Source organism: Pelophylax lessonae (genome assembly GCF_965119305.1).
Source record: "Pelophylax lessonae genome assembly, chromosome: 1".
Lineage (NCBI taxonomy): Eukaryota > Metazoa > Chordata > Amphibia > Anura > Ranidae > Pelophylax > Pelophylax lessonae.
In genome coordinates this window covers 413,988,801-414,016,236 of record NC_138768.1, presented here as the reverse complement: position 1 = coordinate 414,016,236, position 27,436 = coordinate 413,988,801, and the positions used below count along the sequence as shown (strand labels likewise).

The 27,436-nt window shown below is 41.9% G+C and overlaps 1 protein-coding gene across 7 annotated transcripts in view; it reads right to left on the bottom strand.

The window, feature by feature from the left end:
* The window catches only part of BNC2 (basonuclin zinc finger protein 2), an 806,895-nt gene that overhangs the window by 342,544 nt on the left and 436,915 nt on the right, over positions 1–27,436 (bottom strand). Inside the window, exon 1 of one of the 7 annotated variants that reach the window (XM_082242961.1) lies at positions 13,974–14,047. The exons of 5 other annotated variants lie outside the window; for them this stretch is intronic. Coding sequence is in view for 1 of the 2 variants with exons in the window: in XM_082242959.1 (XP_082099085.1) it covers positions 13,655–13,657 (3 nt within the window). In the remaining variant the exon portion in view is untranslated. Of the gene's footprint in view, positions 1–13,654; positions 13,763–13,973; positions 14,048–27,436 lie in introns of those variants that run through there. One more of the 7 variants, XM_082242959.1, reaches the window with a different exon arrangement.

Below are 27,436 nucleotides of genomic sequence, written 5' to 3'. Positions count from 1 at the left end.
ATGATAAAAAAGAGGGAGAAAAAAAATATCTCAAAACTGCAAAAAAAAGTGCCTTTAAAGTGTCCCCTTAAGAGACTGTAAGGTTCAGAGCACAGCGATAAATCTCTGAGGAATCAAAGCAGTCTGAGAAAATGCTATTTACAACTTGTTTTGTGTATGTTCAGCAGAAACAAGTGATGTAACTGTCCTATTATTGAGCCTAGCTGAAGTCTGGAAGCTGCAGTATCAGTTACTTTAATCTGGAAAAAAATCATGGTATTGCAAATATTTTTTTTTCAAGCGCAATATGTCTTCCTTATCCAATTCAGTGTCCATAGATGTGTCTTGTTACAGATACTGTATGTTCTGCTAGTAGCAGTGTAGTCATTTTATTGCATTGAGGGTCACCTGTGCACTTGACAATGGTTTCCATATTGTTGGTGTATCTGTATTTTAAAAAAAAAATACAAAATGTCGTTCTAGCTTTTTTTCCCATTTATTTTTCAAAAAACTTGGACATTACAGAAACCTGTACTGTACATGTGTAAAAAATGTGGACATGTATATACAGACACTGTAATGTGCCACTATACATCCTAAAGTGTATTTTACTCCAACATTTCATATTCATGATTTGTGTCTGTGTTACCATGTACTTGTTTTAAAAAGTATCCACTTCTTTTTGCACTGCTTCCTTTGTGTGAAATACCTGGTGATGTTGCCAGTACCCCTCCTTTATATTTCAAACTGGCTATGCCAGGGCATGGAAGCACATTTATCCTAGCAGAATCCGTCTTCTTCATTGTATTCTACATGGTAGCACAGCCTGGCTGTAGTCCAGGGGTCAGACTTGTGGTGGAACTTCCCCCTGAACAGCTCTTTACTGTGCAGATCATTGTGCTTCTGTTTCTCTTCCTCCTGCTGGCACGCCCCCTACACATCTGTTTACTGTGAAGATCAGTGTATTTGTGTTTCTTTGTCTCCTGCTGACATGCCCCCCTGCACAGGTCTTTACTGTGAAGATCAGTGTATTTCTGTTTCCTTGTCTCCTGCTGACATGCCTCCCTGCACAGCTCTTTACTGTGAAGATCAGTGTACTTCTGTTTCTCTTCCTCCTGCTGGCACGCCCCCTACACAGCTGTTTACTGTGAAGATCAGTGTATTTCTGTTTCTTTGTCTCCTGCTGACATGCCCCCCTGCACAGGTCTTTACTGTGAAGATCAGTGTATTTCTGTTTCCTTGTCTCCTGCTGACATGCCTCCCTGCACAGCTCTTTACTGTGAAGATGAGTACACTTCTGTTTCTCTGCCCCGTTCTGACACGCCCCTCTGCACAGCTCTTTACCATGAAGATAAGTGTACTTCTGTTTCTCTGCCTGCTGCTGGCACAGGTCTTCACTGGGAAGATCAGTGTGCTTCTGTTTCTCTGCCTCCTGCTGACATGCCCTTCTGCACAGCTCTTTACAATGAAGATAAGTGTACTTCTGTTTCTCTGCCTCCTGCTGACACACCCCTCTGTACAGCTGTTTACCATGAAAATCAGTATACTTCTGTTTCTCTGCCTCCTGCTGACATTCCCCCCTGCACAGCTCCTTACCAAGAAGATCAGTGTACTTCTGTTTCGCTGCCTCCTGTTGACATGCCCCCCTGCACAGATTTTCACTGGGAAGATCAGTGTACTTTTGTTTCTCTGCCATCTGCTGACACACCCTTCTGTACAGCGCTTTACAATGAAGATAAGTGTACTTCTGTTTCCCTGCCTCCTGCTGACATGCCCCCCTGCACAGGTCCTCACTGGGGGAAGATCAGGGTACTTCTGTTTCTCTGCCTCCTGCTAACACGCCCCTCTGTACAGCTGTTTACCATGAAGATCAGTGTACTTCTGTTTCTCTGCCTCCTGCTGACATGCCCCCCTGCACATCTATTTACCATGAAGATCAGTGTACTTCTGTTTCTCTGCCTCCTGCTGACATGCCCCCCTGCACAGCTATTTACCATGAAGATCAGTGTACTTCTGTTTCTCTGCCTCCTGCTGACAGCCCCCCCCCCCCCTTCCTACACAGTTCTTCACTGCTGTGCAATGCTGTTTCTCTGCCTCCTAGTGACATGCTATGACAACTTATATTTCATGTTACAATTCAGCATTACGACCACCTATATAAAACTTAAAAAAAGGAAGTGAGCTTTGGCAGTGAAATTTTATTTATGGTAAATAAAGAGCAATTACTTTTCCTACTTTAAAGCGGCGGTAAAGCCAGCTTTGTGATTTTCACCTACAGGTAGGCCTATAATAAGGCTCACCTGTAGGTAAAAAAATATCTCCTAAACCTGCACCAGTTAGAAGATATTCACCCTGGATACAGGCGGTGACATCCCCACCGCATGCGCTCTGAAGGTCCGGCATACCTTGCCTACCAGAGCTTTGGGCTAGAACTGAGGGCTCCTGCAGGCAAGTGAAGAAGTGATGTCATCGCGGCTCCGGCCAGTCACACAGCCAGAAGTAAGACCGGGGGAAGATGCCAGCCCTCTCAGCGGTGACATTGCACCACTGGAGGACTTTGTTCTAAAGTAAGTATTTCATAATTTGCTAGTATGCAATGCATACTAGTACATTATGCAATTGCCTTACAGGTGTTTTTTTTAACCAGCCATGGTTTACAACCATTTTAATAAACAGGCTCTTTTTCTCTCTTCTGCACTGAACAGTTCTTCCAATGCTGTTTTCTCAATACTTAGAGTGAGATGGCAGCACATAGGGCATTTCAAGCAGCTGATAACAAGAGTGCTTGTGGAAAGTTGTTTATTAATAAGGGGTACGTGACTCTTTATCCCACATATTTTGAGAGAAGGAGTAAGCTCTTAATAGGCTTTCATTTAATGGTGTATGACATTCATTGCAGAATACTCCTGCACTTGCTGCAGACACTTTCTTGCCCTGTGGCTATTGCTCTGGGCACAACTTCTTGATCTGTGATCACACTGATGCTCAACAAGCTACCCTCCAGCACTCCTCTAAGTAAATGCATAGCATTTCATTTAGATACATTTTCATAACTGTTGTCTGTACATGGTGAAGATGATGTTCCTTGAATTAGTAGATTGAGTAAAATTTGTATTTTTCTTCTGCCGAAAAAAGGATCCTTTCCTTTTTTCCCCAGCAATTTAAATTCTGCAAACTGCCTGCAGTGCAATATATTCTCTCGGTGTATCCTTGGCATCTTAGCGGAAGGAAATGGGTGCTAGCATGATGCAACTTTGGCAAGCATGCACAGTATTCACATCATTAGTGGCCACCTAATGGTCAAAGAAGAATGATGACAGATGCAGAAGAAGTGAGATTGTGGTGGTGGCAACGAAACGGTGGTGGAGAGTCCTGCATTAATGTGCAAATACTCTGTGTTGGCCCACCAAGGTTAGGTTTATCTTTAAGTGGTTTACATTTCTGCCTTTGCAGCACTGGGCTCCCCAGTTTTTGTCCTAATCAGGATACAATATGCATAGAGTTTGCATGTTCTCCCTGTGCTTGTATGGGTTATGAGTAAGCGACTGGGAATGTCGTGAAACGCGTCAACCTATACGTCTGCTTGTACACTGTCTGTCTTTTTGCTTTTACTTGAGGAATAAAGGAAACGATTTTTGATTTCAACCAATCATTCTACTGGGGTGCGGTCTCAATTCTTCTACTTTCATATGTTTTACTCCCCCACACTCCAAAGACATGCTGGTAGGTTAATTGCCTCTTGCCTAAATCTGCCCTAGTATATGTAGGCAGGCACTTTAAAAGGAACTTCACCCTCAAAGGGAAGTTCTGCTTAATGCCCCCCCTCTCTACTTCTATATTTGTTTTTTTGTTTTGTTTTTTTGGGGGGGGGGGGGAGTAGGTTCCTGGCTTTGATAGGTACCCACTCCCACTCACGTTCAATCTGAACCTACAGGCAGGGACGATACTAGACTATTTTGCACCCTAGGCAAGACCAGCTACTTGCACACACCCCAAAAAAATAAAAATAACCGTACACATTGCCCCCTTTCCTGTACATAATGCCCCCCTTTTACCACTACACTCTGCTACACCCCTTTCCTGTACACACTGCCCCTCTTTAACCCTATACCCCCTTTCATATACACACTGGCCCTCTTTAACCCTACCCATCCCTTCATATACAAAGTGCCCCCCTCTCTAGAGGTGACATCCATCAGGGATGAGGAGGTGACAGGAGAGGAATGTCTCACTGGAACATGACTGCGCCCTAGGCGGTAGTCCCGCCCTAGGCGGCCACCTAGTTTGCCTAGTGGTAGCACCGGCCCTGCCTACAGGGCACCAACCGGAAGATCTCAAACCCCCCTCACAACCTTCTGGGACATGCCAGGTCTCAGAAGATTGTAGGACTATTCACAAAGTACAGCACGGCTCACGCAGGAACCACAGCCGGCTGCCCACAGTAAACCTGCTGGAGCTGGGACCCAAAAACCAACAAAGAACTGGTTTGGTTGAGAACGGCACTGAATCCCTGGACAGGTGAGTGTCCTTATATTAAAACTCAGCAGCTACAGCATTTGTAGCTGCTGACTTTTATTTTTTTTAAACAGGGTGGAGAACCACTTTAGTGAGGGACCTTAAATTGTTAGCTCCTGGGGGCAGGAACTGAAGTGAATGTACACTATGCATAAACTGTCAGTGCTATAAATGCCTGTAATAAATAAGATGTCTGTGCTGTAAAATAAAAAACTGTAACCAGACATTTAAAACTTATTTTACAGCAAAGGCCACAGTGCAACTTTTTAAGCATATGGGTTAATCGCAGTGTGGCTGAAAACAACTGCTATACAAGTGATCAGTGGATAGTAAATTATACTGTCTCAATTATATTCCTCCTTATTTGCCCAATCCAGCAGTTACAGAGATAAAACTACCCTAGTTTGTCCTCTGAAAATCAGAGATAATGCTAATGAATGTGTCTGGATTGTGTGCCTCTGGAACTCGCCATAAATCACCATTTTGCAGCTTGAGCTGATAGTTCATTCAGTTTACAGCTTCCATAAACCCTGTCAATATAACTGTGGGGAAAAGCAAACCATCATAAATGGGGCACTAATCAGAATGTTATATTCATCAGACAAAACCATCTTCTTTTATCGTTATAAATAAATTAGTCATCGTTTCGCTGACAGTATGCTACTTCATTCTGTAACACCCTTTCTCTACTTTTTATACTTCAAATAGAAAGGATGCTGTATACTTTATGTCAACATGCAGTACATAGGCAGGACACGACTTTTGTTGAATGAATTACCTTTAAATGGTTTGTTACATTAAAATCAATTTTAACAAGGAATGGTACATGACAGTCATAGCTTGTGCCAACCAGCAGTATGATTTACTACAAAACATCCATCTTTAAAGGTGCATAGCTCTCATTTACCTGACCTACTTAATAAAATACCACGCAGGCTTAAAATGGCCTTAACAGGCCGCTATCACTTTGCTAGTGATGGATAGATGTGCTCGTCCAGCATTGGTGCTGAGTGATTACTGATCTTTATGGCAGATACAGTTTACAAGGCCTAGATCATCTTGTCACATCATAAAGTAGTGAGGGGCTACAACACCTGGTTTCTAATGCTGTCTGTGCCCCAATTAGGGAGATTCACCCTCTCTATTTTTCCTTGGTGACTGTTACCTTCAAAGCAAAAGAAAATCCCAAATTTTGAGTTGTCACCACAACAGGAATAGAAGGAAAATCTTCCTAGGGGGATACTGGTTCTGCTGACAACCAGTGATTTCTTTGATTTTGGAGAGATTTCCTCTCACTTCCTGTTGTGGCTATAGGGTAGGAAGTGAAGGGAAATCTCCCCAAAGGGACATGGATGGAACAAAAAAACTTACAGGGGTCATACCCCTCCTTAAATCTCCCCAAGGGGACATAGATGGACAAAAAAAAAAAACTTACAGCGGTCATAGCCCCCCCTTAAATCTCCCCAAGGGGACATAGATGGACAAAAAAATAAAAAAAAACTTACAGGGGTCATAGCCCCCCTTTAAATCTCCCCAAAGGGACATGGGTGGACAAAAAATAAAAAACCCAAAAACCTGACAGGGGTCATACCCCTTCTCAAATCTCCCCAAAGGGACATGGATGGACCAAAAAAAAAAAAAAAAAACTTACAGGGGTCATAGCCCCCCCTTAAATCTCCCCAAGGGGACATAGATGGACAAAAAAAAAAAAAAAAAAAAACTTACAGGGGTCATAGCCCCCCCCCCCTTAAATCTCCCCAAAGGGACATGGATGGACAAAAAAAAAAAAAAAAAACCTGACAGGGGTCATACCCCTCCCCAAAGGGACATGGATGGACCAAAAAACCTTACAGGGGTCATACCCCTCCTTAAATCTCCCCAAGGGGACATAGATGGACAAAAAAAAAAACTTACAGGGGTCATAGCCCCCCCCCCCCTTAAATCTCCCCAAAGGGACATGGATGGACAAAAAAATAAAAAAAAACAAAAACCTGACAGGGGTCATACCCCTCCCCAAAGGGACATGGATGGACCAAAAAACCTTACAGGGGTCATACCCCTCCTTAAATCTCCCCAAGGGGACATAGATGGACAAAAAAAAAAACTTACAGGGGTCATAGCCCCCCCCCCACCATAAATCTCCCCAAAAGGACATGGATGGACAAAAAATAAAAAACTCAGTATATATGCGGCAGGCGGGACGGAAGTGCTTTTTTATTTTTACCACTACTATTCCTTTATAAAGGCTTTTGAAATTAACAGACGCAGCAGTTAACTTTAAAAATTGGATGAAAGGTTTAGCACTGGGAAACACTTTATGAAAAGATAAATAGTGCATTTTATATACAACTATATAGATCAGATCAAAATGAGGGGCGAATGAGGAAGAAAGAGGGACAGAGGGACTTTGTTCCAATTCAGGTACAATCCCTTGAAATCCGGGACAGTTGGGAGCTATGAAGTAATATGTTTAGTTCTTTGCTTGCTTTGGGAGACTGAAGTAAGCAAAGTTCCATTGATTTTCATGAATGGGGAAAAAAATGTGTCTAGTCACATGACCTGCCAATGGAATTACTCTTAAAATGCCAGGACTGTGTAATGTAAACACTACAGTGTCCAGCAGAAAGCAGATAGTGATCTCCACTCTCTGTTTTAAATAGGCCCTTCTCCCAATCTTAAAGCTGAATTCTACTCTCAGTTTACAGTTGTAGAAGCTCCTCTCCTGTACTGAAATAGCTTACTCTGATTTTACTGCACACTGTGAGCTTCTCACAGCATACTTTAGAAGCTCCAGGAAGTCATATAAAGCCCACCCTATTTCCTGGATGGTGTGCATTCAACATCATCTAGCCTTTCCTCCATAGCCTGACTGTCCTTGGCCAACATCAGCGCTGAGGACTCTTTGGAGGAGTACTATGAGTTTTAATGCCTTTCTGGTGCGTTTCCAGTGTGTTTTCTGGTTGGCTGACTCCCAGCATGCACCTGTGAAACATGCACATGTGACTCAAAAAATGCACTACAAACGCAACCGCGGAGCATTTTTTTTATACATTTTTTCATTTCAATGAGGAGCTGCATTTTTGGTGCAGTTTTGAGAGTGCACCAAAGATGCAGTAAGCAAGACTTTTAAAACCGCAACTGAAAAGCAGCTAACCACTGTGAACCGTTTTATAGGGTTTATAGGGATGCATTTTTCATGCATTTTCTTTCACTTTTTTTAAAGGAAAAAGGGATCAAAAACTGAAAGGATCCTTAGGCTAGGTTTACAATGAATGCAGCTTTGAAATCGTACGACTTTGCTTAAAATCGCAGGATTTCAAAGCAGCCGGCATGTCAGTGCGACTCCATGTACAGATGTCTATGCAAGAAGCACCTGAAATCGCCAAAAGTAGTGCAGGAATTGCTTTTACAAATCGGTGCGGCACCGCAAAGTCGGGGTCGCACCAATATGAACAGTTCCATTACCGACAGTAGGGTGCGACTTGTCATGCAATTTGACCTGTCAAATCACATGACAAGTCGCATCAGTGTGAACGGGGACTTACAAACTATTATCATATGATGATCAGTTGCTTCAATTAATTCAAATGAGGGGGTCTGTTAGCTGTTATCAGTGTTTGGAAGCAGTCGAAGGCCATGTAACATTCTAAGTGACTTCTAACTTAAGCAGTCTCTTTTTTTCTTTTTTCTCATTATAGAGTATGGACTTTGATACTGAGATTGTTTTCTATTTTTTTTTTTTTGTTTTCTTTCTTTTTCGTTGTATGACTTGTTGGTTTGTTAAAATTTAATAAAAAAAAAAAAAGCAGTCTCAGTAAAAACTGTTTTAACCACTTCTGGACTGGAAGGTTTTACCCCCTTAACGACCAGGCCATTTTTTTTTTTTTGCGATTCGGCACTGCGTTATTTTAACTGACAATTGCGCGGTCGTGCGATGCTGTACCTAAATAAAATTGATGTCCTTCATTTCCCACAAATAGAGCTTTCTTTTGGTGGTATTTGATCATCTCTGCAGTTTTTATTTTTTGTGCTATAAACAATAAAAGAGCGACAATTCTGAAAAAAATATATATATTTTTTACTTTCTACTAAAAAAAATTATCTAATTTTTTCATCATTTTAGGCCAATATGTATTCTGCCACATATTTTTGGTAAAAATAAATCCCAGTAAGTGTATATTGATTGGTTTGCGCAAAAGTTATCGCGTTTACTAACTAGGGGATAGATTTATTTTATTTTTATTTTATTTATTTTTTTACATGAAACGATGTACGGGTACGTTGTTTTGCGTAATTGAGCCAACCTGCCGCAGTATATGTGCGGCGGCTGGACGGTAAATGGTTAACAGAAACCAGTCAGGAAAGAAACGTGAGACCTGCTATTACTGACTTGTTTTTGTAGGTGCAAGCTCCACAGCTGTAATCCTTATTCCTTTTTCAGTGACTTGTATGTTTGTAATCTGGAATAAGCATATTTATATCCTGGTCTCCAGATATGTATCTTTTAGTGCATAGTTGCATTGGTCTAGCTTGGACCAATGTAAGTATACATATTCCATACCTGGGAGGACTGCAGAGAAGTAATGAATCACAGCAGTAGGCGCTACTACAGTGATTGTCACACTCTTCTGGGTCTCCGATTGGATGAGGTGGAAAGGCAAGGCTGTCATATTATGATTTGCACCTTGTCCAATGAGAAAACACCCTGTACTAATTAAAACAAATACAAGGTGTTATGTAAATAGCAGCTGTGCGTTTAGGACAGCTACTTAGCACAAGGACCTGGAGGACTGCGGAGATCACTGTAGTAGCACCGACTATTTCCCGCTAAACCAATGTAACTATGCAATGAAAAAAATAAAATAAAAACATATCTGGAGTTCGGCTTTTCCCGCTAAACCAATGTAACTGTGCAATGAAAAAAAATATATAAACTTATCTTGAGTTCAGCTTTAAGTGTTTCTAGAAAATGCTGGTGTGTACAGACTCAATGATTATTGGTACTCCTTCCACTGGACTATTAAGAAAATGCACTAAATGCACTACATTTGCTTTGTAAAAATAAATCCCCTCTAATGATGGGTGTCCCACATGTGAGGATGCTGCCGCATTATAGAAAAATCCTAAATCATCCCTAGTGTCAGCGCCAGAACCTCCAGGGGTTGTAAACCCTCACATATACCCAGTAAAGTGACTGGCCTCAGGTGATACACAGAGATGAAAAAAAATCCTCCTCCATAAGTTGTACTTGTTTATCTGCAGCTATTTCTTCTCTACATCCATTCAAAGTGCTGAATTCTAAATCTTTTTTTGAGAGTTCAGGAAAAAGGGGGTGGAGAGCTAAAATCACACTTTGCAGAGCTCAGTAAGGAGAGTCCTGGGAGCTGATTGGAGGGTAGGGACACCCCCCCCCCCCCATTTCACACAGCACGCAGGAACAGATCTGAGGCTGTCAATCAGCTGGAGATCCCTCCTTGTCACCATTTTTCTCTTGGTGTCAGGAAAACTTGTCAGAAGTGACTCATGCTAATAGCAGAGGAATGAAGCAGCAGACAGAAATGACACTCAATGTTCTTAAATGAGACAAGTATACACTATAGAGGGATACGCTTTGTTCATATTCCCTGTCTGAGGTTTAAAACCACTTTAAAGTTCTGGCTCTCCTATAGTGCAGTGATGGCGAACCTTGGCACCCCAGATGTTTTTGAACTACATTTCCCATGATGCTCACCTACACTGCAGAGTGTATGAGCACCATGGGAAATGTATTTCCAAAACATCTGGGGGTGCCAAGGTTCTCCATCACTGCTATAGTGTATATAGTAAAGAACAGGGGGTCATTCACACTCCAGCTCGTCAATGCATGAAAACATTTTGTTTTCACAGAATACAAGGCATTCTGTGACTGGACAAGAGGAGAGGTGGATGAATGTCATGATCTCCTCTCGTCCAATCACAGAACGTCATGTATTCTTTAAAAAGAATATATAATGTTATGTGAATAGATGAAGTGGTGTACAAAAGATGTGCTATCGTAACTGTACTAGAGAAGGATCTGCTACTTGCAATGCTGCAAGTGAAACAAAGTTTTACATAATGCAACAGCATCCCCACACATTGGACATTCATCTTTAGAGGTTATTTATTAGTGAAAAGCAAATTTTTAAAAATTGTTTTGCTGGAGTTCAGCCTAAGGCCCCTTGCAGACTGAGCTAACTGCACCAAGTGGATCCGCCTGCTCTTCTGTCCGCTGATCCCCGCTTAACAGGTAGATGACAGGTCTGTGTCCGCTCTGCTATGCAGAGAGAACACAGACACAACCTGCTCTTCCATCCAATAGTCATCCAATCCAATCCACCTGACGGGGAACAGATCCCCATCCATCTGTTTTTAGGGGCCTGGATCGGATCAGATAGGATGCTTGCGGGTGTCAGCGGATTTGCCGCTACATATAGAGCTATGGATGGTATGATTGGATCTGCCTGAAAAACTGACAGGCGGACCTGATCAGTCCATCAGTGTGAAAGAGGCCTAAAAGGTGAAATAAGTCTGGATGGAAAATAAATATTATTATTAATATACAGGATTTATATAGCGTCAACAGATTGCACAGCGCTTTACAATGCTAGGGCAAACAGTACGGTTACTATACATTTCAATACAGGAGGAATCATAGGGCCCTACTCGTAAGAGCTTACAATCTAAAAGTATATTTTAGAATACCAACAGAATAAAAGAAAGATGTTTTCTGTAAACGCATGATGCAGCTAAATGCATGACACTCTATACAGTGTCAAAAAACCCTGTACAGATCTGTCCTGTTATACAATTAGTGGCAGAAACATTAACCAACTAATGTATCACTTTTTCATATCCGAATAAGCATTTTTTAATTGGGGTTGATTTACTAAAACTGGAGAGTGCAAAGTCTGGTGCCGTTGTACATGGTAGCCAATCAGCTTCTAACTTTAGCTTGTTCTATTAAGCTTCGGTAAAAAAAACCTGCAAGTTGATTGTTTTTGTTGCAGAGCTGCACCAGATTTTGCACTCTCCAGTTTAAGTAAATCGTTCCCAGTGCTACCTCTTCCATGGTGTCTAATGGATTTCTATCATAAAAATATATTTATCAAAACTTCCATTTTATTATTATTATAACAAGTATATCATATTAATATTATATATAAATATATATATATATATTATATATATAAAAAAAAAAAATATTATATGTATTAAATGGAAAAATCTATATTGGTTCATGTGCCATAGTAAATTAACAGTACAAAAAAATATCTATCTATCTATCTATCTATCTATCTATCTATCTATCTATCTATCTATCTATCTATCTATCTATCTATCTATCTATCTATCTATCTATCTATCTATCTATCTATCTATCTATCTATCTATCTATCTATCTATCTATCTATCTATCTATCTATCTATCTATCTATCTATCTATCTATATATATATATATATATATATATATATATATATTTTTTTTTTAAATATTCAAATGGTTGTTATGATACTTCATAAATAATATTTGTGTTGGTCAGTCTGAGGGAGGTTAAGACCCGGTCCACACTAGCGCGACTTGTCAGGCGACTTGTCAGCCTGACAAGTCGCGCTCCCTCGCAGTCCATTGACTGCTACAGGACCCGTTCTAATAGGAGAGACACAAGTCGCTCCGACTTAGAAAAAGGGTCCTGTACTATTTCGGGGCGACCTCGGAGCGACTTGCATAGACTTCCATTATGTGAAGTCCATGCAAGTCGCTCCGAAGTCGTGGTGCATGGTAATGCACAAGTCGCCCCCGAAGTAGTAAGGAGTCGTGTCGCCCCAGTGTGAACCGACTCTTAAAGAAGAAATCTGTATAAATGTTACAAGAATTGTAACTATAATTATAGGCTTTTCCCCTATAAATTGGTTTTAGTGGTCAGCAATGATCGCTGCACTACAGTGCCTCATAAGCCCCAACTGCTTTCTCTCTTTCTCTATAGCTTCTATTGAAGATACCACACAGTCCCTTGGAGGACAGCAGTGTGTCCCGTAGATTTCCTGGTGACAGTCACAGCCGGGCTGATTGCTCAGAGAACTCACTTTAACATATGTAACTTATTGTAAAAAAAAAAACTTATTGTACAGTTCCAGATCAGGCATTTTCTGAAAGCCCACTTCATAATTAGCTACACAACAAAAAGAGTTCTATAGCTAATTTGAATATTGCCCCGTACACACGTGCAGATTATCTGAAGACTTTTGTCTGCAGACTTACCAAAACCATATAATATGAGGTCAAACCTAAACACTTTCAATTTGTATGCAATCCGGCAGGCCCTTGCACTACATAGAAAAGGTAAATCTGAAGACAAAAGTCTTCAGATAATCTGCACGTGTGTACGGGGCATAAGGCTGGGATTTCTTTAAGACCCTTTGAGCTAAATGAGCCCTTTCGGAAAGAGAGAAACTTCCCTTGAACCTGAAGGCATGTGAACGCAGTGCAAATAAAGCAATTCTTCTCCTTACTATCAGGTCACAAGCAGGCATTAAAGTTTTCCAAACTTGAGAGCATAGAAGCGGTTAAGAGTTCAGAATGGAGAATATATGTTGTGATCAGATAACTGGTCTGACTCGACAAAAGCAAGCTGAGCATTAATGTGTCAAATGATCAGGATAATGCAATTTTAGAGAACAAAGCTTCCTTTCTTGTAACCCTAAAATTGCTTTTCCAGCAACAGCTTGGAATTATTCCGCTAGTTGAACCAGCGATAAATTCTTGAACTTACATTTACACAACCCTGCGTTGTGATTTAGGTGGTTACCTATACAGTATATATCCAATGGCGCTGTCAAACATCTGATTTAGGAGTTTGCAGTAATAATACCTGGCCAACATGCTACGCATTAATATGCCTATAAAATTTTTCAAAGCTGTCAGAATATCTAGAAACAAAAGTAATAAGCCCCCCCTCTTTTTTTTTTTTTAACGCTCACCCAAGATTAATATGCCAGTGCAGTGGAAAGAGGGTTAAGGAAATGGCAAAGAGACCAATAGCGTGCCTTCCCCTTTCATGCCATAGCCCTCCCCCTCCCACAAAATGAATAGAATATGTAAGAAGGTATGAAGGGAGTATTAGTGGTAACATACAGTACCATGAGCTGCTCTGGCCTCTCAGTCAGTGTGGAACAGTTAACAGATCTCACTTCTGGCCTTCGAACACAGGGCAAAAAAAAAGAAAAAATAATAAATACATTAAGAAGAAGGGAAAAAATCAGCTTTCTCGGCTCTGGTGCATTCCTTTCCCTCTATCTCCCAACCTCTTTTGCGTGTGTCCTGTCATATTTTCTTCAGCTGTTAATTGTCTGGGCTTGCGAGAAAACAGCCAAAGTTTAAGGGAACAAAAAAAAAAAAGAATAAAAAAAAAAAACGTAAAAATGCTTGTAAGTGACTGTCACAGCAGATCAGACTCACGTTGGATGGTCATTTTTTCCAAGGGAAGTGTTCCTCTCATAGTTCCTGAGTGTCTCAGTCATCTCTCACTCCCTCCCTCCTCACTGCCCCCCTAAGCCCTCCCTTCCCTCAATGTGCTCACCCCTCCTCCATCATGTGCATATACACATACATCCCTGATACACGCTCCGTCCTCACCTCCCTTCTCCCTTAAGGCCATGATCTTCTAGTGGCAATAAAAGATTCATGGGACTTGGAATCTCAACTCAATACAATAGCCTTATTTTAACCTGAGAGAAATGGACGTTTCGAACATCGATCTGTATCCCCCCCGAGCCTCTTCCCGTGTCCCTGCCGTGCTGAGCAGATGGAAAAAAAAATAGAAGCTCGTTTCTGGGAAAGCCAACCGTTCCAAAGTTTGTAGGAACTGATGCGGATGAAATTATTGCGGGCACCAAAGCTAATGAAGACCTTCCCGAAAAAAAAAAAGAAAGAAAACCTTCCGGCTCTCTGGCCGAACCTTGTGACCTGCCTTCGCAATGTGACAAGCTTGTGACTGCGTGTGTCACTTCGCCGTTTACGGTTATAACAGTCCGCAGGGCAAAAGAAGAGGATGAGGGAGAATCAGTCATTTTCTTCTCAGCTGATGAGCAATCTTAACCTTTCTAACATGTTCCTCCAACGTCGTGGAGCCCAACAATCAAACCACTCACAGGCAAGATCGAGACTTTTTCTTACACCCGCCAAAAAAGGAGAAAAACAATAAATATATGTATCTTTTGTTTTTAATAAAGTTTTTTTTCTTTGACAAAAGTATCAAATACAAACAAAAAACCTACCCACCCCACCCCGCCCTCCCCTCTTGTACAAACAGGTACAACTCCACAAATGTAACACAACGTTGTCTAGGACTCACAGGGGACGTCACGTAAAAAATGATACCCAATTGTATGTAAACATATGAATATCGATGCTGAACTTCTCTACTATTCTGATTTTAAATATACAAAATAATACGTTTTTGAGTGATTTAACGGTTTAAAAAAGTATCTTCACTCCTATCCCTCTTGTGTCCAGCTGCTTCTTTCATATTTGTTTATTTATTTCAGGTACTTGTATAGCTCCGTCGATTTACGCAACGCTTACATATATATTGTACATTCACATCAGTTCCTGCCCACAAGGAGCATACAATCCAAGGTCTCACATTCATACATAATGTACACATATTAGGGCCAATTTAAGCTGGATACACACTATACAATTTTCTTTAGATTTTTTCCGTTACCCTATAATATGAGGTCAAACCTAAACACTTTCAATTTGTATGCAATCAGGCAGGCCCTCCTACTACATAGTTGAAGGTAAATATAAAGGAAATCAAACAACAAAAGTTGTATAGTGTGTGTCCAGCTTATGACAGGAACCTACCAGCATGTCTTTGGAGTGTGGGAGGACATCGGAGTACCCAAAGGAAACACACACAGGCACAGGGAGGACATGCAAACTCCATCCAGGTAGTGTCATGGTTGGAATTCACCAGAAATGTCAGGTGTATTAGCAGGGTCATTGATCCCAGGAGCCTAGGTAGTATCATCAGTGTATGCAGGACTTTTTTCACCAGGAACACAGGGAAACGCAGTTCCTGCACCTCCAGAACTTAATGTATGCAATGGCAAGAGGTGCTGGGGTGTGATAGAGGGTCTACTGATGCTGGCTGCTGGGGTATCTATTGTTGCTGGAGGGTTTTTTTTTTTTTTGCATGGCAATCTATTGTTGCTGGTGGAGGATTTTTAGTTACTGGGGGGTCAATTGTTGCTGGAAGGGATCTACTGTTTAGGAAGGGGTCTACTGCTGCTGGCTGCTGGATAGTCTATTGATATTGTTGGGGGAAATCAATTGTTGTTGGGGAGGGTCTTTTGCTGCTGGCTGTGGGGGATCTTTGTTATTGCTTTTCTTGTTATCATTACCAAATTCCATACAAATTACTTAGCACTACAAAATGATACTTGGCTCTATATTCTCTAAAAGGGGCCGTACTGGGAGCTGGGTAGGGGAAGGAACCAAGGGTCAGTGCTCAGAGGTGGGTAGGGGCAGAACCAAGGGTCAGTGCTCGGAGGTGGGTAGGGGCAGAACCCAGGGTCAGTGCTCAGAGGTAGGTAGGGGTGGAACCAAGAATCAGTGCTCAGAGGTGGGTAGGGGCGGAACCAAGGGTCAGTGCTCAGAGGTAGGTAGGGGTGGAACCAAGGGTCAGTGCTCGGAGGTGGCTAGGGGCAGAACCCAGGGTCAGTGCTCAGAAGTGGGTGGGGCGGAAGCCAGGGTCAGTGCTCAGAGGTGGGTAGAGGCGGAACCAAGGGTCAGTGCTCAGAGGTGGGTAGGGTCGGAACCAAGGGTCAGTGCTCAGAGGTGGGTAGGGGCAGAACCAAGGGTCAGTGCTCAGAGGTAGGTAGGGGTGGAACCAAGAATCAGTGCTCAGAGGTGGGTAGGGGCAGAACCAAGGGTCAGTGCTCAGAGGTAGGTAGGGGCGGAACCAAGGGTCAGTGCTCGGAGGTGGCTAGGGGCAGAACCCAGGGTCAGTGCTCAGAAGTGGGTGGGGGCGGAAGCCAGGGTCAGTGCTCAGAGGTGGGTAGAGGCGGAACCAAGGATCAGTGCTCAGAGGTGGGTGGGGCGGAACCAAGGGTCAGTGCTCAGAGGTAGGTAGGGGCGGAAACCAAGGGTCAGTGCTCGGAGGTGGCTAGGGGCAGAACCCAGGGTCAGTGCTCAGAAGTGGGTGGGGGCGGAAGCCAGGGTCAGTGCTCAGAGGTGGGTAGAGGCGGAACCAAGGGTCAGTGCTCAGAGGTGGGTAGGGTCGGAACCAAGGGTCAGTGCTCAGAGGTGGGTAGGGGCGGAACCAAGGGTCAGTGCTCGGAGGTGAAGAGAGGAGTTCTTGCACCGATTCTCTAAAAAGCACTGTATATTTATATTTAGTTTTATATATATATATATATATATATATATATATATATATATATATATATATATACAGTATCTCACAAAAAATGAGTACACCCCTCACATTTTTGTAAATATTATATTATATCTTTTCATGTGACAACACTGAAGAAATTACATTTTGCTACAATGTAAAGTAGTGAGTGTACAGCTTGTATAACAGTGTATATTTGCTGTCCCCTCAACACACAGCCATTAATGTCAAAACCTCCGGCAACAAAAATGAGTACACCCCTAAGTGAAAATGTCCAAATAGGGCCCAATTAGCCATTTTCCCTCCCCGGTGTCATGTGACTCATTAGTCTCAGTCTCAGGTGTGAATGGGGAGCAGGTGTGTTAAATTTGGTGTTATCGCTCTCACTCTCTCATACTGGTCAAAGGAAGATCAACATGGCATCTCATGGCAAAGAACTCTCTGAGGATCTGAAATCTCTACATAAATATGCTCTACATAAAAGTATGCACTGTTACTGTACTAGGGAAGCAATTAACACCAGGGACGATCAAAGGGTTATGTATGCCTAGGGAGTGTTTTCTAACTGTGTGGGGGATGGGCTTATGGAATCAACACAGGGACCTGTGTTCCTAAATAGTAGGATCATAGGCGCTCTGTGTTTATTGCTGACAGAACAGTGGTCTGCCGTGCTTACAATGGCAGACCGCCATTCTGTCTTCCCAGGGAGTGATCTCGGGTGCCAAGCTGCAATTGCGGCCACCGGCCCCGCAGATCAGCTTCCCCTCTCGCGAATCCCGAGGTGCGACGTCTGGGTACTGTGATTTGCGCAGCTGAGCCAGCCTGCCGCAGTATATCTGTGGTGGGCGGGCGGGCGGCAAGTGGCTAAGGGGGGGGGGGGTTCTATTTACACAATTGTTGTGGATGGAGGAATCAGTTAGATTTCTTTTGATCAGTCTACAACTTAAACATCAAGCAGACTATACATAGATCAGACATATTCATAGATCAAAAATTGGCCAGTTCAACAGAGACTGGTTGAGATTCGATCCATGTATGGGCAGGCTGATTGTATCAAAGTTGATCCATTGACTGACTTGGGTACAAGTAGCTTGTCAGATTTTTCTACATGCAATCACTGTTGGCGGCTATAGCCGATAGTAGTAATCATTGTGTTCTGCTGGCAGGGAAGGCTCCCAATGCCTCCTCCCCCTCACCTGCAGAACACAATAGTGCTGTGGAAGGCATTCCCCCATCAACACTCACTGTCAAGCATATTTCTCTCTGCCCACCTGTGGTGGAAGGAAAGAAAATCGAGTCATCTATGGGCTGCCTTACTCTTTTGGGACTGAAACTTTTTTATTTATTTCATTTATTTATTAAATGGTATGAAGCAAGGCATTATATACTGTACCATGGATACATATATAACTTCAATCCAAGCAGTCAAAACAATATCGATATTGAATGACCGAAAACTACTGTTGATTCCGGCTATTACATATGATGGTCTACTTGCCTACTAACTAGGCAGCCATCCTGACCAGTTAGTTATCAGTCCAGATTTCCACTATAACTTACTTTCGTCATAATAACATTTTATCTTTTAACACAGAAAATAGCAAACATTTTGAGTTGTCACCGGAACAGGAATAAAAGAGAAAACTGTCTAAGAGGGGGAATTTTGTCTCACTTCCTGTTGTATCTACAGGACGAGAATTGAAGGAAGATCCACTAAAGAAGACAACGATGGCAAAAACATTTAATTTACAGTTAAATAAAAATAAAATGTATTTAAAGCTAAACTCTGGGAAAAGTAATAGCATTCCTTTGCAGTGAGACTACACCCACACTGCAAGGGTTAACTGCCCATTTATGTCTAGGGGATCAGGTAAAGCATATTTACTTACCCGATCCTCCTCTTTCTCAGGCTCCCCTTTTGCTGCTAGACTTCTTTTTCCCTGCACTCCTGAGTTTGGATGCCCCTGACATAATTAAAACCAATGCAGGGGCCATAGCCCTGCATTGGATGTGAGAACACCAAGGGACCGTCCATTGGTGGATTATTGGGGAGCGCTGTCTACCAGGGAAACCGAGAACCGAGTAAGTAAAAGTGCCTTTCCAATTCCCTAGACAGACACAAGCATTTAAACCTTGGAGTGGGAGCACAGCCCCACTGCAAGGGAGGACTTCTACTTTTCCCAGAGCTGGGCTTTTACCATTCCTTACACTATCCAAACTTTAAAAAACATTTATTGGCTTTAAATACTTTTCAAGCACATTTAGTACACATGACTACACCTTTACATTTTAAATTCTTGCTGCTTTTGCCGAGCAATCAGCAGTGGAAAATTTTTGTTGTATCTTTTTTTTTTTTAATGTAGCTGAAAACCTTAAATCAATATACAACATGGCCATCCACAAGATACATTTTGAATCTCATTTTATTGTAATCAAGTGACACTGAAACATCTGCTAATTAAAATGTGTTAATTAGTGAAGTGCGGAAAGATAATCAAACACGCTAATTAGTGAACTGCTGCCTGTCCATACACTCTTCTTGGTGACAAGTTGACTATAAACCACTGCTTGCTCCTCATAGACTTGTCCTGTCTACCACAGCATGTGTACAGATGAGAACATGTGTAATTCAATAAATACTACATTTTGTTTTATGAGACAATCAAAAATGAGGCGATCAATGCATAACGGTGCACACAGCCTCTAGAGTTCATAGAAGCTTTGATAAATTAACCACTTGCCTACCAGGCACATATACCCTCTTTCTGCCAAGCCCAATTTTCAGCTTTCAGGGCTTTCACACTTTAAATGACAATTGGGCGCTCATGCAACATTGTACCCAAACTAAATTTTTATCATATTTTTTGTAGACAGATAAAGCTTTCTTTTGGTTGTATTTAATCACCACTGGATTTATTTTTTGCTAAACAAACGAAAACAGACTGAACATTTTGAACAAAAGAAGTTATACAATTTTGAAAATACGTAATTTTTTTTTCTCTGATGTGGGTGCACTGATGGGCACTGATGAGGCTGCATTGATGGGCACTGATAAAGCTTCACTGATGGGCAATGGTGAAGCTGCACTGATGGGCAATGATGTGGGTGCACTGACAGGCACTGATGAGGCTGCATTGGTTGGCACTGATGAAGCTTCACTGATGGGCACTGGTGAGGCTGCACTGATGGGCAATGATAAAGCTGCACTGATATGCACTGATGGGCAATGATCAGGTTACACTGATGGGCAATGATGAGACTGCACTGATGGGCAATAATGAGGCTGCAATGATAGACACTGATGAGGCTGCACTGATGGGCACTGATGAGACTGCACTGATGGGCAATAATGAGTCTGCACTGATGGGCACTGATGAGGCTACACTGATGGGCACTGATGAGACGGCAGTGATGGGCACTGATGAGGCAGCAGTGATGGGCACTGATGCGGCTGCACTGAGGGCCACTGATGAGGCTGCACTGATGGGCAATGATGAGGCTGCACTGATGGGCACGTATGAGGCTGCACTGATGGGCAATGATGAGGCGGCAGGGATGGGCACTGATAAGGAAGCACTGATGGGCAATGATAAGCGACACTGATGGCACTGATAAGCTGCACTGATGGGCACTGATTGGCACTGATGGTGTACTCACTGTGCACTGTTAGCCTTGTCGGTTAATGGCTCTCTTTTCTTCACACAGAGAAAGCATGCGAGGCAAGGAATGCCAATAATCGGCAATTCTGTTTACGTGTGACCAGCTGTGATTGATCACATACTAAAGGTTCGCTGTGATTGGCCCTTTACCGCAATCTGTGGTCCAAAGGACACAGTAGTCACAGTGCATGTGGGAGACACGGTTCTGGGGGGACGTCCATGGAGGCCCTCCCAAAACTGGAGAGCCGCGCTTTCTTATAATAAATATTGGATTTTTTTATTCCTTACTATATAAAAAAAAAAAAGACCAAAAACTTTGAAAAAAAAAAATGTTGTGACAGTACGTAGAGCCCCCAAACAATCCCTATTTGGAAAAGAGATACCTCAAAGTGATCAATTTTTTTTTTTTTTTTTTTTGCTACAATGTTTTGGGGAAATGAAGAAACATGGTGGTGTTGAGGAGCTTAGAACATGGAGCTTGGTAATAGTGCACTAGATATTGCTTATAGAGGTCATAGACAGAAGGAGTAGGTTAATGCACAAGTTACATACAATGGAAGGATGGAGATGAAGAGGTTAATGTGCAAATGTGCAGCTATACAGAGATGAAGGGTTGTTTTACAGGACACAAGCAGAGACAGGATGGAGATCTGATGTACAGGGGAGGATGGGGAGGTGAAAAGGTTAATATACAGGTCACATACAGAGACTTGATGGAGATTACATGTACAGGGGAGGGGTTGTAAGGGTTAAAAAAACTATTTGACAATAACAATCCCCCACCAATAATCTACTGCTGCCTGCAATCTGGAACTAATCAATGAATGTTCATGCATTAGTTCCACCTTTTTCTGCTGTGAGAGGAAGGGGCAGGCTCTCAAATGTAAATAATAGTGCTGTTTACTTTTGTGATTGCTGTTATTGGTCATATCAGTAACCATAAGGTACAGAGCCACTCAAATCAGCTCTGTGCATTGTGTCGGTGATGTGCGCTGTTGGATAGGCAATACAGTTGTAACAAAGGAAAACATAATATTTTAGTGTATATAGTGCAAAAACCATTTCAAACCCAACTGGACTTTTAGATGAAATAGGCTAAATATATTCCAGGCATGTCAAAACAAAAAGTGTGCAAAGCCTTACAATTCACTTTTTTTGGAAAGCAGCCTCAGCCTAAGCCTGACCCTTGCCAGGATACTGCAGCGGCAGACCTTTGCTCTGGGTGGGGAAGCAGTGGTCTGTCTGCAGAGGTCCAACACACTACCTGATAAGTCAGAGCCCAAGCTCACCAATCAGCAGGGAGCATTACCTTTACTGATTGCAGGGCTATTGGCTTGACTTACTAGGAGTGTGTCAGACCTCTGCATATAGACCAGTGCTTTCACACAGGGGCATTATCATATAAATGAAAAAATGTACCTACCCCTCCGTTCTGAGATTCTGTATTTCAGAGCTGTTTTCAAAATACAATTTTTCTACTGTGTTAATGTGATCTTGCCCTGTGGTTTAGTGCCTAGTGATGAAACTACATATACATTAATTTTTGAGGGACACCAATTAGCAAAAGTATATATGAATAGGACACACCCCCTACCACACACCCTTAATCACTTTCTGCCCATGCTATAGCTAAAAGATGGCTACAGCATGGGCTTACAATGCCGAAAAGGGCATCAACAGACGTTCTCCCGTGATCGCGCTACTTGCACGCCTCCTGCGGCACGCTCTGTGATCATTGAGTCCTTCAGACTTGGCTGATCACAGAACAGGGTAAAGGGCCAATGACAGCAGCCCTTTACCATGTGGTCAGCTGTCAACCAATGACAGCTGATCATCACGGACATAAACAGAAGCCGGTTATCGGCTTTTTTTCTCCTCACGATCAGCGTGATATAATTAATGAAGCACAGTGATTGTGTTAGTACTATGCAAAAAAGGATGAAAAGTAGGATAAAGTAATGTAAATAAAACATGCAAGTAAAATAATAATTTGACCTACAGAGATACAGGCAGTCCCCAAGTTACATACATCCGACTTACATAGGAATCCTACTTACAAATGGTGGGAGACAAAGTGAGAGGAAATCTACCCCTAGGAAGGGAAATTTACTCCTGTAAGAGTCCTCATGGGAAAAAGATGTCCCCAATGAAGCTTTATCACTAATCCTTGTTTCCACATCAACCCAAAAGTTTCAAAATCCAATTGTCACAGAGACAGAAAGTGAAGTGAAATATTCTGAACCGGGGCACAGACAGCAAAATGAACGTTACAGGGATGTTAACCCTTCCCTATGCTATCCAAAACTTATATTTTTTTGGCTGGAGTTACACTTAAAAAATGTACCTGTTCCAACTAACATACATATTTTACTTAAGAACAAACTTACAAAACCTGGACACTGCCTGTACACACAAGATAATCCACCAGCAATACCGCTTGAGTGAAGAAGGACTGGATGACTCGATAACTCGATGTAACCAATATTTTCATGCTAAATTATTAAAAACATGAAAAAACTCAAGTAATCAGGTGTCCAAAGTGAAGCTATATTGTACTGTAAAAATAGACTTGTCCTATGTGCATCAGCTCAAGCAACTGGTTGGTTCTAATGCCTCGTACACACGCATCGATAGTTGGCCGTGAATTTTCGGCCAACGTCTGATCGGCTGATTTTCGGCTTGTTAGTATGATGCTTTTCGACAACCGACTGCGACTTTTCGGCCAAACAAAATCTGGTGTGCATGCTATAAAATTTTTGTTGGCCGCCAACAGAACGGCCGATTTTCCGTCAGTCAGTTCAAATTTCGGCAGACAAAAATCAGATGAGCAAGACTGGGCATGCTCGGAGAAGAAAAAAAACACGGAAAGTAAACCAGCACATGACATCACTTCTGAAGTTGGTTGTTGTTGGCCGAGAAAATTTGTGTGCAGTCTAGAGCACATTTCAACCAACACAACAACACTGGACAAAAGACGGCCGATCGGTTGGCCGATAATCGTTGCGAGTGTACGAGGTTTAAGAAAGGGCCCTTGCCACTAGATGATTCTTCCCCCTTTCCTATGAAGGATTTTTTTTTTTTTTTTTCACTAGAAGAATACATTTTTATTTCTGGGATATGTGATGGAATGAGACATGGGAATAACTTCTGTCCTAAGAAATATACTTTTTCGTGGGTCGCCAAGTCCTACCCTACAGTCGCCCGTCTTCCGGGATCGCGGCATCCGGCCATCTGATTGGCCGGAGCCGCGGTGACGTCACTCCCGCGCACGCTCGCGGGAGCCGACGGTCACGGCACGGGGCTCTGAAGGAACGGCACCAGCGGCCGTTCCTTTAGAGCGCATGCGCCAGTGACGTCACTGGCTGCATGTAAGGTAAATATCTCCTAAACGGTACATGTTTAGGAGATATTTACAGTACCTATAGGTAAGCCTTATCATAGGCTTACCTATAGGTACAACTTGCAGAGGAGGGTTTACTTCCTCTTTAAGAGTTCCCTTCAATGGAACTAAGGGGCCAAGCCCAACTCCTGAAAAGCAATCCCACACCATAATCCCCCCTCCACCAAATCATTTGGACCAGTGCACAAAGCAAGGTCCGTAAAGAAATGGATGAGCGAGTTTGGGGTGGAGGAACTTGACTGGCCTGCACCTCAACCTGAAAGAACACCTTTGGTATAAATTAGAGCAAAGGCTGTGAGCCAGGCCTTCTCGTCTAACATTAGTACCTGACCTCACAAATGTGCTTCTGGAAGAATGGTCAAACATTCCCATAAACACACTCCTAAACCTTGTGGACAGCCTTTCCAGAAAATGTGAAGCTGTTATAGCTGCAAAGGGTGGGCCAACTCAATATTGAACCCTATGGAGTAAGACTGGGATGCCAATAAAGTTCAGAGAATATGAACTACAGTATATTTGACTCTTAGGGAAAACCTAAGAAAAAATGATCACTCTCTTTCACAACTCAGAGCACTTTTCCATTTGAATAAATGCCATAACTGTGCTTTTCTCAGTTACCATGTCACAATAATGATCACATTGAGATAAGTAATCTTGTAATGTGTTCATGTGGCACTTATACATATTCACTGAACTTTAGGTGATAATGTTTAAATTAAAATGCAATTCATTCACAAAACATCGCCCTATTTTTCACAACTACCTGTTTTGACTAAACTGTCAAAATGTTAAATCTGATTCTTAGTTGTATACTATTCTTGAAGGCATTTTACATGATGTCCTTGAATAAATCAAATGTGATGTCTAAATGATACTAAACATACTCTATATGTGTACATGTGATTTTTTTTTCTTTTTTTTTTTTTTTTTATATCGTATTGCTTTCTTTGTAGCTGTTTTACCTGAAAAAGTAGCAAAAGAAATAACTTGGCGAAAAAACAAAGCTAAGCAAGATGCAGCCCTCTGTGTGTGGCCAAGGCAGCAGGAAGTAAAACTAGCAAGAAAAAAAAAAGTCTCCACAACACACAGCCATGGAACAGGCAGCTGGTCTGATATGCTAATTCAGCGCTTTAACAAATCAATGCCACGCGGGGAAAAAAAAAAAAAAATGTACAATGCAAGCCCTCACTCGGATGGATGTCAGGGGACTGTAAAAATGCATCTTCAAGTATTTCACATTAGGAGCAAATAATGTGTTAATTTATAACTCTTCACCCTATACACTCAGATTATCCATCTGTGTCAGACTTTTGACTTCCTAAATTTATCAACAAATAAATAAATAAGGTGGAAAAATTGAAAGGGAGACATAAGGGGCTAGTGATATTTAAATAGCAAAATAAATAAAAAAAAAATTGCTTAGTTATTTCAGAACTAGTAGTAGAGGTAGACTGGAATTGCTTTTTTTTTTTTTTTTGTTGCTTTAATCATAATTAACTTTGGGATTTCAGTGTTTTACTCAGCAGCTACTGGAATGAAGACTTGCTGAGGTGGTGTGGCTGATTGCATTGGGAACCATCCGTCAAAGGTGACAGAGAAAAGGTTGAATCAGCAAGAGCTGCTGTCACTGAAATTTACATTGGGTGCCTTAGCAAAGTCCCAGTGAAAACATGCAAGACGTGAACTGCCATTAACCCTCAGTTGTCTCAGTCTAACCACTGAAGACTTCTGGAATTTCCTTCGAGGTTCACTGTCTTGTTACCCGTGCGAGCTGATTGGATGATCTCTGATACATTTGAGACTTTATAAAGTGTGGCAGTATAGCAAATCACCAATTCTGCTATGATATAATATTATAGTGCAAGTGTTGTTTATACATTTAAAGTATGCCAATTTTCTGTAATAATCTGCACAATTAAAATTTTAGGTTTTTATCTGCTCTAAAGCTGGATACACACTATACAACTTTTCTTGTTAGATTTCCATTAGATTTACCTTTAGCTATGTAGCGCAAGAGCCTGCCTGATTGCATACAAATCTAAAGTGTTTAGGTCTGACCTCATATTATATGGTTTTGGTAAATCTAAAGGAAAAAAATCTAAAGAAAATTGTATAGTGTGTATCCAGTTTTAGATCTCAGATAACACCACTTAAAGAGGAAGTAAACCCTACTCTGCAAGTTGTACCTATAGGTAAGCCTATGATAAGGCTGACATATAGGTACTGTAAATATCTCCTAAACTTGTACTGTTTAGGAGATATTTACCTTACATGCAGCCAGTGACGCTGGTGCCATTCCTTCAGAGCCCCGTGCCGTGACCGTCGGCTCCAGCGCGCATGTGCGGGAGTGACGTAATCGCGGGTCTGGCCAATCAGATGGCCGAATGCCGCGATCCCGGAAGACGGGCGACTGAACATGTCGCCCGTCATACAGGTAAGTGGGCGGCACGGCGGGGGCTCATTCTAAGGTAAGTATTTCATAATGAGCTAGTATGCGATGCATACTAGCTCATTATGTGTTTGTCTTTCAGGTTGTAAAAAAATAAAAAAATGTTAAATGAGTTTACAACCTCTTTAAAGAGGATCAGCTGTGAGCTTCTGGGAAGAGAACACTGGTCATGTATAGGAACAAAGTATAACCATTTCATTACAGGCTTTTTGATTGTTGATGACACCAAAAGCATAGCACACAACTGTCCCCCAATTAGAGGGACTGTCCCTTTCCTGACACCAAATCCCTGTGTCCTTTGTGCAGCCTCTTTTTAGCCTGATGGGTTCATCACTATACAAAATTAATTATGTTACTACCAAAAGTGTTTTGTTGCACTAAACGTTTTAGCCAACCTCTGCATTACTAAATTTGTTATTTCGAAAAGCCAATATAACGAAAGAAAAAAAATAGTGGTCAGAAAACACGTGTAGTTTAGCCAATCATTTTCTACATATTAGATCAATCTTTCTCAACCTATTAAACACACAGGAACCCTTGAAATACAGTTCTGGTTTCAGGGAACCCTTGCTAGAAATTATATATCTGCAACTCATGATACATTAGTGTGATGGTCAGTGGGAAGAATGCTCCTTACACTTGTGGTCTTTGGGGAGAATTATCCCCTACAGATAGCTAAAACGATGAATGATGTCAGTGGGAACTCATCTGAGAGGCAGAGATTACTCATTGCTAAAGGAAACCCCATTAACCTCTGGAGGAACCCTGGTTGAGAAACCCTGTATTAGATACTTGTGGTCTGCCTAACTGGAGTTTTAGCAGGGATGTGCTTCTTGCCTACATACGTGAACAGTCTCCAGTCCTTTGGTAAGTTAAACCCAAAGAAAGGTATATGCAGAAAGAAAGTTGTGAGCTCCACTACTACAACTTCCTTATCGCTTTACTGGTCTCTTAAAGTGGAAACTAATTCCACAACGTGCCCCAAAAGCATTTGTCAAAATATTTGTTTAG